Source organism: Ursus arctos, unplaced genomic scaffold, assembly GCF_023065955.2.
Source record: "Ursus arctos isolate Adak ecotype North America unplaced genomic scaffold, UrsArc2.0 scaffold_26, whole genome shotgun sequence".
NCBI lineage: Eukaryota > Metazoa > Chordata > Mammalia > Carnivora > Ursidae > Ursus > Ursus arctos.
This window is the reverse complement of record NW_026622941.1, coordinates 38,577,983-38,590,959: the sequence shown is the minus strand read 5'-3', so window position 1 is coordinate 38,590,959 and position 12,977 is coordinate 38,577,983. Positions and strand designations below refer to the sequence as shown.

At 40.2% G+C, this 12,977-nt stretch overlaps 1 protein-coding gene across 6 annotated transcripts in view; it reads left to right on the top strand.

The window, feature by feature from the left end:
- SENP1 (SUMO specific peptidase 1) overlaps window positions 1-12,977 on the top strand; it is a 53,849-nt gene that overhangs the window by 34,418 nt on the left and 6,454 nt on the right. For all 6 annotated transcript variants that reach the window (XM_044385500.3, XM_026502010.4, XM_057318812.1 and 3 more), the window contains 3 exons: window positions 10,824-11,027; window positions 11,866-11,945; window positions 12,888-12,972. In XM_044385500.3, the coding sequence (XP_044241435.2) occupies window positions 10,824-11,027; window positions 11,866-11,945; window positions 12,888-12,972 (369 nt within the window). The remainder of the gene's footprint in view (window positions 1-10,823; window positions 11,028-11,865; window positions 11,946-12,887; window positions 12,973-12,977) is intronic.

Genomic DNA, 12,977 nt, shown 5'->3' with positions numbered 1-12,977 from the left:
TAGATATTCTAGATATCTATAATCTGGTCTTGTATGCTTAGGATCTTCCAAATGATAATATTTGCTAACATCTGTTGAGCATTTACATCATGTTGGGCACTATTTTAAGTGTTTTATGTGTTCTATTCGTGTAATAGTCACCACAAACCTTGGAGGTATATACTGTAGTTTAACCATTTCTATTTTATAGATGAAGAAACAAAGCATGGAAAGATTAAGAAACTTTCAAGGTTACATGGCCAGTAAGTAGCAGAGCCAGGATTTAGACCTAAGCATTGGGTCTTATCTGTTATACTGTACTGCCTCAGAATCCTAAATTGGAGCTTGTCTTAGGGTTAGATGTATAGAATTTGAGAGCCATATGCCATGCCCAGCATGTTGATTTTCTCTGGGGACAGCTGGACTAGCCCCATTCTCTTTGCCACTGATAGGTTTCTAAAATAGAGATTTCACGGGTGCCTGGGTCACTCAGTTGGCTAAGCAGCTGTCTTTGGCTCAGGTCATGATCTCAGGGTCCTGGAATTGAGCCCCACATCAGGTTCCCTGCTCAGTGAGGAGCCTGCTTCTTCCTCTCCCTCTGCCACTCCCGCTGCGTGTGCTGTCTCACTATTTGTCAAATAAATTAATAAAATCTTTAAAAAAAATTAAAAATAAGATAAAATGTAGATTTCAGAAGTTCATCATTCCCTGAATAATATCTTTGACCAAGAATGGTAAGGAAGGTATGGTTTTATACTGTCTTGCCGTAGGGGAAAGCACCCTTGCTTCTTTTGGCTCAGAATAGTGATATTAGAACATTGGATCACGTAACAGGAAAAAAAAAAAAAGAGTTCACTAGATCAAAGGGCAAAATGGAAATCAAGGACAGCCAAAAGTATCCATCAATTAAATGTTTTTTATTTGAAGACATTAATCTGGTTTCTTGCCAGTTTCTGCCTGCCACTGCTAAATGGGAAGGGATCAGTTATTTTATAGCAATTGTAGCCTATTCGTTGTAAATTATGCAAAGCCTCCTAGAGGGCAGCAATGAGTAGGATATGAGCTGAGTCCCTGCTGTTTACTGTGGCAGTTCCTTGGTGAGATCCCTTACAGAGGCGGCTTTCATCAGGACATGTTTTCCATTCCCTCGGCCCGTCAAAGGTTGGATTTTCAGCAAGCAAAGTTCATGGAAATTACATTATTTAGAAAAGTTGAGGAGAAGGAAAGATTCCTTTTCTACTTTATCTCTACCACACCTACCCATAACTTTTGTAGGGAGTGCCTGTCTTCCGAGTTTAGAATGTTAACCTTGAAAGCAGGTACCAATTCACATGTCCGTGATGATGATAACTATTTTGGAAAGCACCATTTTCAAAGTACTGTATTTCTCAGGCTTTCAAAGTTACTGTCCTTGAGAAGCTGACATTCTGATGAGGGATTAGTAGACATCCTTAAGTATTCATATTCATTTACAAATACATAATTCTTTTTCTCAGTTGTGAATTCTGAGTCATCTTTTGCAAGTAATTTGTGTTCTCATCAATCCTGTTCTTCCTTCAAATAGATATTTTCATTAATAACCATTCTTTTCTTTCTGTATTTCCTATCAGTTTTATAGGCTGCTTTAAGTATTTCTCCAGAATAAGGTGACTGTCATATTATTCTTACCATTTTATAGACAAGGAATATAAGATCCTGGAAGTGAAAGGGATCAGATTTAGTTTATAAGGAAAATAAAATTCAGAAGTCCTATACGTGCAGAAAGCCATTAGACTACCCTTTCTCTGGTCTCTTTCCTAAAAGAGGAGGGTACATTGCTTGTTTGTAAAATAGACTTTCAAACATGTTTTCATGAATGGATTTATGCATAGATGAATAAATTCTGTATAGCTTCAAAGGACTAATGACTGATTGATAGGACTGACATTTTTAACTCACTATAAGAAAATGAAACTTCTCAGAAATGGAATGTGGGAATTGGCTGTCTTTGTGAAGAATACAAAGGAGGCTGGAAGGCTGATAACACCAGGGACGTTATAGATGGGGATTTCTCTATTAGGTCTGGTGATTAGTTACTAATAAAAATATCTAATTAAAGGAAGGAGGTCAGGGTTAAAGAGAGGAGGAATTAGTTGCAAAAGTAGATTGAAATCACAATCAAGAAACAAAAAGGAAATATTTTTAAATGGATGTCAGCACTAAAAATTATTTATTGATTCCTGGCAATTGCATTAGCTAACTTCTGTGATCCAGTGGCTTGATGATTCTGCTTTATGGCCTGACGATTCTACTTCTTAGAGGGCCTACATGTTGTTTTATAAGGCATCAGATAAATTTAAAAATATATGGAAATTACTTAGGCATACAAGTAAATGGATCTGACTTCTGTTTCTGGTCATGATAGAATAAAATGGGTCAGGTTTACCCTTTCAACTTAACTAGAAAACTAAACAAAATATGAAACAACAATTTTCAGACAGTGGATGACAGAGATCCCTGAGAGAAGGAGAATGAAAGGGATTAGCTGATGATTTCCTCACCTCACTAGGGTGATATGTTGAGGGTAGAGAGCTGGTAGAACCTGCCAGTGCCTAACAGTCTTGGTCAGTGGAGGAGACGTGGTTCAGGGTTCAGGGGGGTGAAAGTGGCTAAGATTTGTGAGGTAAAATACTGAGGGGAAGGTTGCTGCACAAAGAGAAAGCTCCAGAGATGTTCAGAGGCCCCCCTCAAATCTGCCTGAGCACCAATCTGTACCTAGATAGGGAGAAACTGCCGGAGGCTGGGGAAAGAACCACCAGAAAGAAGGAATCAGAACAAAGCTCAGAGCTAACACAGGTGCTTAGAATAGTTCATATTCCAACCAGTTAGAGTGGAAAAATGATGTGGCATTGAATAGAGGCCTCAAAAGGATATTACCTCAGGAGTGGGGCCAAACTGGCCCTAGAATAAAGGCCACTCTGGACCTGTGGTAGCAAAGTTAAGTACAATTCTTGAAAGCTTGAAACTGATTCAGGTGACTTAACTATATCCCAGAACAAAAGCCCAATGATATTTAAAGGAATACAAACATATTCTAGTAACAACAAAACCCAATAACATGAAATCACAGTGTCCAGCATCCATTCAAATATTATCAGTCATGCCAGGTGGAAGGAAAATGCAACTTACTGTAAGAGAAAAAACAGAAATACCCAGAAATGACAAAAATGACAGGATATTAAAACAGATATTATAAACACATTCCATATGTTCAGGAATTTAGAGGAAAATTGACATTATGATGAGAAAAATGGAAGATGTAAAAGAAGACCCAAATTGAACTTCTAAGGGGTGAAAAACAGTTTCTGAAACAAAAAATACATGAGGTAGGATTACCAGGATATTGGATACTACAAAAGAAAAAACTAGCGAACTAGAACAATAGGTACCATCCAAATGAAACAGAAAAAAGGCTGAAAAAAGATGAGTATATGTGAGCTGTGGGACAATATCAAGCATTCTGAGCATGTAATTAGAGTCTCAAGGAAAAGTGAGGTGTAAGTGGTATCAGAAAAAAAGTTTGAAGAAATAATGGTAGATTTTCCATATTTGGAAACTTAGACTGACAGATCCGAGAAATTTCAGCATACCTACCAAGTAGAAGAGACACCACACTAAAAAGTATAATAATCAAGTTGCTGAAAATCAGTGATAAAGAGAAAAATAATAAAAGCAACCAGAGGAAAAGAGACACATTATGTACCAGAGGAATCCATAATGTGTTTCTGACAGAAATATGTGTAGGCCAGAAGACAGTATAGCTACACTTTTAAGGTACTGAAGGGAAAAAAACGAACAAACAAAACTTGTCAACTTACATTCTGTTTGCAGCAAATATATCTTTCAAAAAAATACTTTTTTTCAGACAAACAAATGCTGAGATAATGCACCACCAACAGACCCGTATTATAAGAAATATTAAAGGATATTCTTCAGGCAGAGGAAACTATGAGGTGGAAATTTCAGTCTACACCAGGGAATGAAGAGCAGTGGAAATGCTCTCATTTTTTAATATCTCTGTAAGACAGTTGACTAGTTAAAGCAGAAAAGTTTTGTGGGGGTTATAATGTAAAAGATGACAGTCATAACACAAGCGAGGGGCAAGTGGAAGTACATACCACTGTAAGATTCCTACAGAGCACATAACGTGGTATGATGTTACATGAGGATAGACTGTTGTGAGGTTTAGCTAACAGGCAAATAACGAAGATAAAATGGAAAAAAAAATATTCCAAAGGAAGGCAGGAAAAGAAGAAAAAAGATACAAAGAACAGATGGGACAAATAGAAAAAAAGAGCATGATGGTAGATTGAAACCCATCGATATCCATAATCACATTAAATGTAAACGATCTAACCCAGAATGACCAATAGAAATATAATGTGAGCCACATGGGTAATTTTAAATTTTTTAGTAGTCACATTGAGAAAAGTAAAAAGAAACAGGTAAAATTAATTTTCTAAAAAAATTTATTTTTGAGAGAGAGAGAGCACGAGTGGGGGCGGTGGCAGAGGGAGAGAGAGAAGCAGACTCCCCACTGAGTAGGGAGCCCGACATGGGGCTCAATCCCAGGACCCCGGGATCACAACCCAAGCCACAGGCAGACATTTAACCAACTGAGCCACCCAGGCGCCCCAGTAAAATTAATTTTAATAATATATTTTACTTAACACAATATATATAAAATATGTCATTTTGGCATGTAATAAATATTAAAATTTTATTAAAGAGATACCTTTCCTTTAAAATGTAGTGCATGTTTTATACTTACAGCGTATTTACACTTATAACACAATTTGGATTAGTCATATTTCAAATACTCAGTAGTCACATTCAGCGAGAGGCTACTATATTGGACGGTATAGATTAAACATCCAGTTAAAAGCAGAGCTTGTCAGATTGGGTAAGAAAAAAGTCTGTCTACAAGAAACCCATTTTTATTTATTTATTTATTTAGAAATTTCCTGGGGTCTTTTCTTTTCTTTTCTTTTCTTTTTTTTTTTTGGTAATCTCTACACCCAACATGGGGCTCAAACTCATGACCCTGAGGTCAAGAGTTGCATGTTCTTCCGACTGAGCCAGCCTGACTCCCCAAGAAACCCATTTTAAATGTGAAGATACAGATAGCTTAAAAGTAAAAGGATAGAAAAAATATACTATGAAAAACTAACCAAGAGAAAGATGAAGTAACTATACTAATATCATACCAAGTAGATTTCAGAGCAAGGAATATTACCAGTGACAGAGACACTTTGAAAGGGATAAGTTCTTCAAGAGGACTCACCCTAGATATGTACACACCTAGTAAGAGAAATTCAAAATATATGAAATAAAACTTAAAGAACTGAAAGGAGAAATGGACAAATCTGTGATTATCATTGGAAATTTTAACACCTTTCTCAACCGTCAGTAGGAGAACTAGAAAATGATTGAGGATAGAGAAAGCCAGAGTAGTTAGATGGATCCCATGTACCCAAATGCTTATGGGCAGGAAACACTAACTCCTCCAGACAGCACTAAATGTGCCCTATCCCATGCGGAGAAACAGGGTGATGCTGCGCTTCCAGTCTCTTCATTTTCCCTCCAGGACTCAGTCATCCCTTACTACTAATTTACGTGGATGAATTAGGAAAATAGCAAGCAGACATGTCTTTTTTTCTGGTTTTATTTTGCAAACCCTTGTTAATTATCGTCATTTCTTTCCAAAATGCAAAAGCATTAGACTGTTGGAAAACCATATTTCTGACTTTTTCCTAGCTAGGGAAACACTGCAAGGAAACGACAATAGCATATGTGGGAAGTGAGGGAATGCAGGAGGAAATAAAGTGAAATCTATATAGCAGACTGACTACACTGATGACCAAGCTAACCAGGCAGACCAGTGACCTATTTTGGGTTTGTTTTTTGGTTTTGGTATTTTTTTGGTATTTATTTATTTTTTAGTAACGTATAACGTATTTGTTTCAAGGGTACAGGTCTGTGGTTCATCAGTCTTACACAATACACAGCGCTCACCACAACACATACCCTCCCCAATGTCCATCACCCAGCCAGTTAGCCATTTTGTAAGTCTCATCTCTGAAAGGAAAGAGGTGTCTTTTAGCTATTCTGCATCACAATAGCCTAGTGTATAAAGTATTCTTACCTGATTGATAGTGGGGAATTAAGACGTAAGACTTAATAAGGGATATACCAAGATCATCTGATTTTTATTATGGAATCAGCATCTGAAATCGGAGCACATAACTCTGTCTAGCGTTCTTTCATATCAAAAGTGGAAATGGAGAATTGGTAGTGGTCATAGCTTTCTGGTTGTTTCCAAAGAGCCGTTAAATTTAAGTAATGCTCAGTGAAGAGAGGAAACAGCTTGCAGAACATTAAGCCCAACTAGACAAGCCTAGCACAGGGAGTAAGTTTTCCTTAGGGAATAAAAATTGATTCCATACGAAGGGGAAAAAAACTAGGCAAAATGAGATAAATTAGTTCAGTGATTATGATGTGTCTCCCATATGCAATGCACTCTGACATGTAGAATAAAATGATCAAAATGGAAATTTTAGTGCTTCTAACATGACTCACTGGAAGATTCCACTTCATCATAGTTACCTCTTTAAAGGGTTTCTTAATAGAACTCGTCCTTTTGATAAACCAGGGATTTATGCAGCGTCACAGGGAGAATAGTGATTATAGTTGTCACAACTCCATAAAAATAGGTGTTGCCTGCCTGTCTTTGTCTAAGACTTTAGCAGGGATCCTGATAATCTGGTACTTGAATTTGCGTGTGAGAAGAATCCCGGGTACCTGTTCACAGTGAGATGCAGTACACAGAGCTTACCTAAGTCCGCCTTCAGTGTCAGCTAGGTTAGAGCTTAGGAGTGAATGACCTTCCGACTCCTAGTATTTAAATGCTGCTGCTTGGCTGGACTTTGGGCCTTTGTGGTCAACAAGGATAGATTTAATTTAAAAAATCAGAACAGGGGGCGTCTGGATGGCTCAGATGGTTAAGCGTCCAACCCTTGGTTTCAGCTCGGGTCATGATCTCAGGGTCATGGGATCAAGCCCTGCGTTGGGCTCCGTGCTCAGTGTGGAGTCTGCTTCAGATTCTCTCTCCCTCTCCCTTCCACTCTGTCTCTCTCTCTCTCTCTCTCAAATAAATTTAAAAAAAAATCAGAACGGGGAGGTCAAGGTGAAAACGTAAAGAAGTAAAACAGGAAAAATAGCTTTTCCACCCCTGAAACTTGTCTTTATTTCTACTTAGGAGCACTGTTATACCCACGACTTTCAGAACATTTTTTCCCCCAGAGCTAATTAGAAAGGTTCAGGGGCGCCTGGGTGGCTCAGTCGGTTAAGCGTCTGATTCTTGGTTTTGGCTCAGGTCATCTCAGGGCTCTGAGATCCAGTAGTGGCATTAGGCTCCGCGCTCAGCAGGGAGTCTGTTGAAGATTCTCTCCCTCTGCCCCTCCCCCCACTTGTGTTCTCGCTCTCCTCTTTCTCTCTATGTCTCTTAAATAAAATAAAAATAAATCTTCAAAAGAAAAAGATTCAGAGTGTAAAATTGGGAAGGGTTAAAAGTTAAGATTTTACTATTAGTCAGATATTTTACTTCTGAAAGGATTGAGAAAACAATAGTTTGGCCGATTTACTGGGTGAGAAGGAAGATACAAATAGCAGTGGTCATTTATGTCATTGTGGTAACATACAGGAAAAGGATTGAGTCCTTAGTTTAAAAACTTTGTAGGCTTTTCTTTTAAAGAGAAGCTTTTCCAGCTTCAGCCTGGCAGCTCTTCAAATAAACTCACAAAGGAACAAGACACTATAAACAACAGTCCTACCCCCCACCCCCCGCAAAAGCACTGCATAGACAAGCAGGCGCTTATGGCCAAGGCTGTGAAGGCAGCAGGAAGGGCAGCTCCTGAGGCACTTGGAGCTGAAGCCAGCAAACAGACAAGTGTGGGCCCCAGAAAGAGGGACAGGTAGACCAACCCTGGCAGTTGTCCCCAGATGCTGGTATGTGGGCAAGACAAACAGTAGCACCTGGCTGATTGACTACTTTTAGCCCCCTGTTTGAAGGGGGAATTCAAGATCTTTTGGAGCTTAGAGAGTCTTGTGTGCAGAAAGGCTCTCCCCGTGGGAGGAGAGGGACCCTTGTCTTCACAAAATACAAGCAAATGCCTGTCACTGCTTCTCTTTCATCTTACGCACTGTGATCCCTTCTCTCATTTCTTTTTCCTTCATCTTCAGCCCTCCCTTGTGAGATGACATGTAGGACTCTTTTTGTTCTCTCCTAGCTTGTTTTTTTGGTAGGACCATGTCTTGGCCGAACTATGGCAATTTTCCTCATTTGGACAGAGTAATAGCTGCAAAACTGAGGAAACTGGGATCTCCGTTCTGCCTCATGTCAGATTGCACATCCTCAGTTAATGGGGAGCACATTGAGGCCACCAAGCTCCCTCCTACTGGGATATGGGGAAATGAAAAAGAGCCCTTATCACTCCTTAGAGCTAATTAACAAGCTGACTTTGGAGGAGGCCTTTTCCCTTGCAGTGGGGAAACTTCGGTTGGAGGCGGAACTAAAGCGATGGAAGAGGGATTCTCAAAGGGAACAGACAACGTGTGTCCCGATCATTAGGTCTCCATTCTTCCTAAGCTGGGTTGGTCTTTAGCTTTGCAGTCGACACTCCCAAAATAAAAACACAAAAATAAACCAAACAATCCGGGCTGTGTACGTCTAACTTTGTTGGCTTCTGGAACTCTTTCTTCCTAAAACATAGGAAAATCATGGGTAGCATGATGCTCATTTATGTCACCCTCTTTTACTTCAGGGTAATGCTCCCAAAGGTGATGCCCCCCCGAAGGGCACCTCTAAAGGAGCTACATCTCCATGGCTTTCGTGTGCTTGCTGTCCTTATCTTTCTGCCTGATTCTTTCTACTTTCTGCTTGAGTCCGTATCGCCTCTTCTAGTATATGACTTTTGTCTGCCCCATGGAAGGCTTGGCTTACAGTGACTGACAGGTCATCTGCCTATTCACTTCACCCCTTGGATTAAAGGGTTTAGCCTCATAACATGGGTAGTATTGTGAGATGAATAGAATACCAGAGGAATCAATCCCTTCTTGCTGATTTTCTCTCACTAGAGAATGTAGTTTTATAGCCTAGGAGTCTGTGCTTGTTGGGCAGGCCTTCCTGCATTCCTGACTGCCTTTCACACGCCTAGAATCGTCCTTTGGCACCATTATCCTTGGGGACAGAGTTAGATTGAAAACCTCAGTTTGAGAAATCTATGACCCTAATTATGTTTTGATTCATTTTCATTATTTAAAATAACTGAGCTCCAGTTATCTGTTGGGCATCACATTGGGCAGAGGATCCGCGACAACCCAAGTCCTCTGGACCTGCTGGGGCTGGGTCTGCAGAGATGCAGGCAGAACAGTGTCTTTCTTCCATCCTAGTCTTCCCCTCCACCCCCACCCTCAGAGCTCTGCTTCATGGCAAGTGTGGTTTCCCTGCAACTGCTGAGGCGTCCTCATCTATAGGCCCTTTCTCTAGTCTAGACCATGTTTCGGTGTGTTCCTGGCAGTGCTCCCTGCTGCCTACCCAGTATGTAGCTGCCTACTGTTGGGCAGTAGCTCACTGCTCTGGCATCCTGGTGTGTAAATATTTGTCAAAGGACAGGGGCGTTTTCCCATTCCCCAAAAAGCATTCTGAAAAATGTGCCTGTTTTCTTAGTCATATTTCCAAGCTGTGGATCAGTTAGCCCATTCATTCCTTGCAGTTGACAGACACTGGCCTGGCCTCAGCTGGCCACATAAAGTAAGTATGCAGTAACTTCCGGCACAGTAACTTTCAGCCTTTAGTACCAAGGAGTCCTGGACCTAAAGGGACCATAGTCGACATAGTCACTATTAGAGAATACGTTGTTGCGTTAACAGAAAGAATCCCGTATTTTCCGTATCAAGCATTTAAATTTCTTACATGCATACTTGATATTGGAGACATATATGGGATCAACAAAAATGAGAAAGCTGACCATACAGACTCTGGAGGGAACTTGACTCTTCGTGTTTGTGACTGGACTTTCAGGTGTCATGTAACATAGGTTTTTATACAGCATCCACGTCTGCCTCAGCATAGGTGACAGTGGTGGGCTACTAGTCAGAGACGTGTTCTTTCTAGTACAGTTGATGGTTTATCCCGTCACTCAGTTCGACTTGAGACCAGAGCCGGTCGCCTCTGCAAGCCGACTTGTTAGGCTGAAAAGGCAGTCTTTAGTCAAGGAACAGTTTTCTGTCTGTGCAAAACCAGACGACCCACATATAAGGACTGAACTGTTGGTCTTCGCTCGATTACACTAGACTGTGAGCTCAGGACTTTTTTAAGTTGCTCCCCTAGTCCCAGTAGATTAAAGTACCTCTGATGTGTCTTATCGAACTGCTTGGCTCCTTCCTTCCCTTTCTCAAAGTCTCGCCTTCTAGCAACCCTTCGTCCTCCTTTTCATTTGTGGACCTAATCCTCAGTCTTCTACAGATCAGACCAGCGTGGGCCCGTAAGGATGCTCAACCCCGTAAGATATCTGTAGATCCGCGTAGCTGTAGCTATGTCAGCTTTTTGTGTCCTCACTGCTTACAAGCACCACAGCCCTCCAGAATTTGATGTAGGGGCCTGAGGCTTTGGGGTGTTGAAGTCTTAATTGATTAGGAAACAATAACCTATGCTGTGCAACACAGCAACTGCTTTTCCTTCATACAACCTAACTCTTTTGAAAGGACTGAGTATCTGTTTTAATACATTTAATTTCTTCCCACAGATCATCAATTTCTACATGAATATGTTGATGGAGCGAAGTAAAGAGAAGGGACTGCCAAGTGTGCACGCATTTAATACCTTTTTTTTCACTAAGTTAAAAACGGCTGGTTACCAGGCAGTGAAACGTTGGACAAAGAAAGTGGATGTATTTTCTGTTGACATTCTTTTGGTGCCCATTCACCTGGGAGTGCACTGGTGTCTTGCTGTGAGTACCTCTCTTACTTTTAATCAGATTTAAAAGAAATCTACAGAATGATAGAGTATACAGAGTAGTGGGTAGTAATTCTACATTTTCACTGGATGATTGTGAGAAAGAATAGTATTTCGTTGGCTAAATATTGGATAGATCAGTGAACTTCCTGTCAAGAGTGGGAGATACTTAGACTTTGAAGAAAGTTGTGGTATTTCCTTTTCTGGAAATATTTAGAAGGGAGTTGTGAGGCTAAACAGTCTCAAGGCAAGGCATGGGGTGAAAAAGTGACTTCGTAATGATGCTGCCATCTCAGATTCCGTGACTTATTTTCTGCCTAATTATGATTCGCCTTGCATACTTGGAAATTTAATATTTTTTATGACTCTTTGAGAACGTGGATACATTCATTTAATGTATTAATAAAAATATAAAAGTTATCTCACAATCTATTTTGAATTACATTTGAAAAGCATAAAGCCAAAAAGAAATTCTCCACATAAAGAAACAAAAGCCCGAATATTTTACCATCTTTCTGAAACCCTGTGGAAATGATCTCATTCATCTTACAGTCTCTGAAGAGCATGTGTGTCTCCACTGTTGCCTCCATGGCAGATGGAGAACCTAAATACTAGAAAAAGATTTCAGGGCCATTAATGAGGCCATGATAATGCTATGTAAATAATCCCCTCACTCTTTCCTCTGCAGTTTAAGCATGGTATAATGCAAAGTATCAGTCAAACGTGTCATGATTTCACAGGAAATCTGGCAGAAGGTTTCCATTTCCAGGGAAGCAAAAGCTGAGAAACTACTTTTCTTATTTTTTGAACACACAGATTTTTTTTATTCCCAGGTTGTGGACTTTCGAAAGAAGAATATTACGTATTACGACTCTATGGGTGGGATAAACAATGAAGCCTGCAGGATCCTCCTGTAAGTAGGGAGTGGAGAACAAAAGAGTTTGGTGTTGGGCATATGTTGTGTTTTCCTGGCTGTTGAAGTCCGTTCTTTGATACCTTTAGTGGAGTGATGATGATTAATAAAGGAAATCCTCACATTGAGTAAGAATGGATATTTGATGTTTGAGTAAGTGAAGTTTAGTAATAATATAATAATACCAAAAAGATGCCCTCATGGGGACAACTATTGTCCCAGTGCACTAAAATAATGAATGAGTCAATATATACATATATAGATACAGAAACTACTTAGAAACCATCTAATCCAACCTCCTAATTTTTCAGATGAAGAAACCAAGGCCCACAGAGGGGGACTTTGATATGCTCAGGTCCTACTAGTTAGTGGCTCAACTGGGAACCAGAATGCAGATCTTTTTATGCCCAATCTGTTTCTCTTTCCAAAATGCCTGTTCCTCACTGTACCACTCTGGTGGCCAGGAGGAGGTAGGTTCCAGAATGGTGAAGTGTTTGCACTTAAGAAGAGTGCTGTCTATGAGGTATGCACTCATCAAATTGTGATTTGGATTGAATTTTCACACAGGAGAGTCAAGACTATAAATAGTGAATAACTGCCTTGATATCGCTAGAGAAACCTTGTTCCATGAGGTCGAGTTCTAAAGGACCATTTAAACCAAGGAAAAGAGTCAAAACTCACTCCTCAGGAGGAACAGTAGGTAGAAGGAACCTGGGTGTCAGAGGCAGAGGTCCTATTTCTCTTGGGTTGACAGGGTGGGCATGAATTATGGGAGCTGCAGGGGAAGCTTGGCAGTCCAAAGATTCCCCACCCAGCATTTATATACCGCTTTCCTCAGAAGTGCGGATGGAAACCCTTCCTAAGGATTGTGAACGTCATTCTTAGGTGGCAGCTATCATCTGTGTCTCCACAGTTCATCTCCTCCTCTCCCCATACCTTTAGGCAATACCTGAAGCAAGAAAGCATTGACAAGAAAAGGAAAGAGTTTGACACCAATGGCTGGCAGCTCTTCAGCAAGAAAAGCCAGGTACA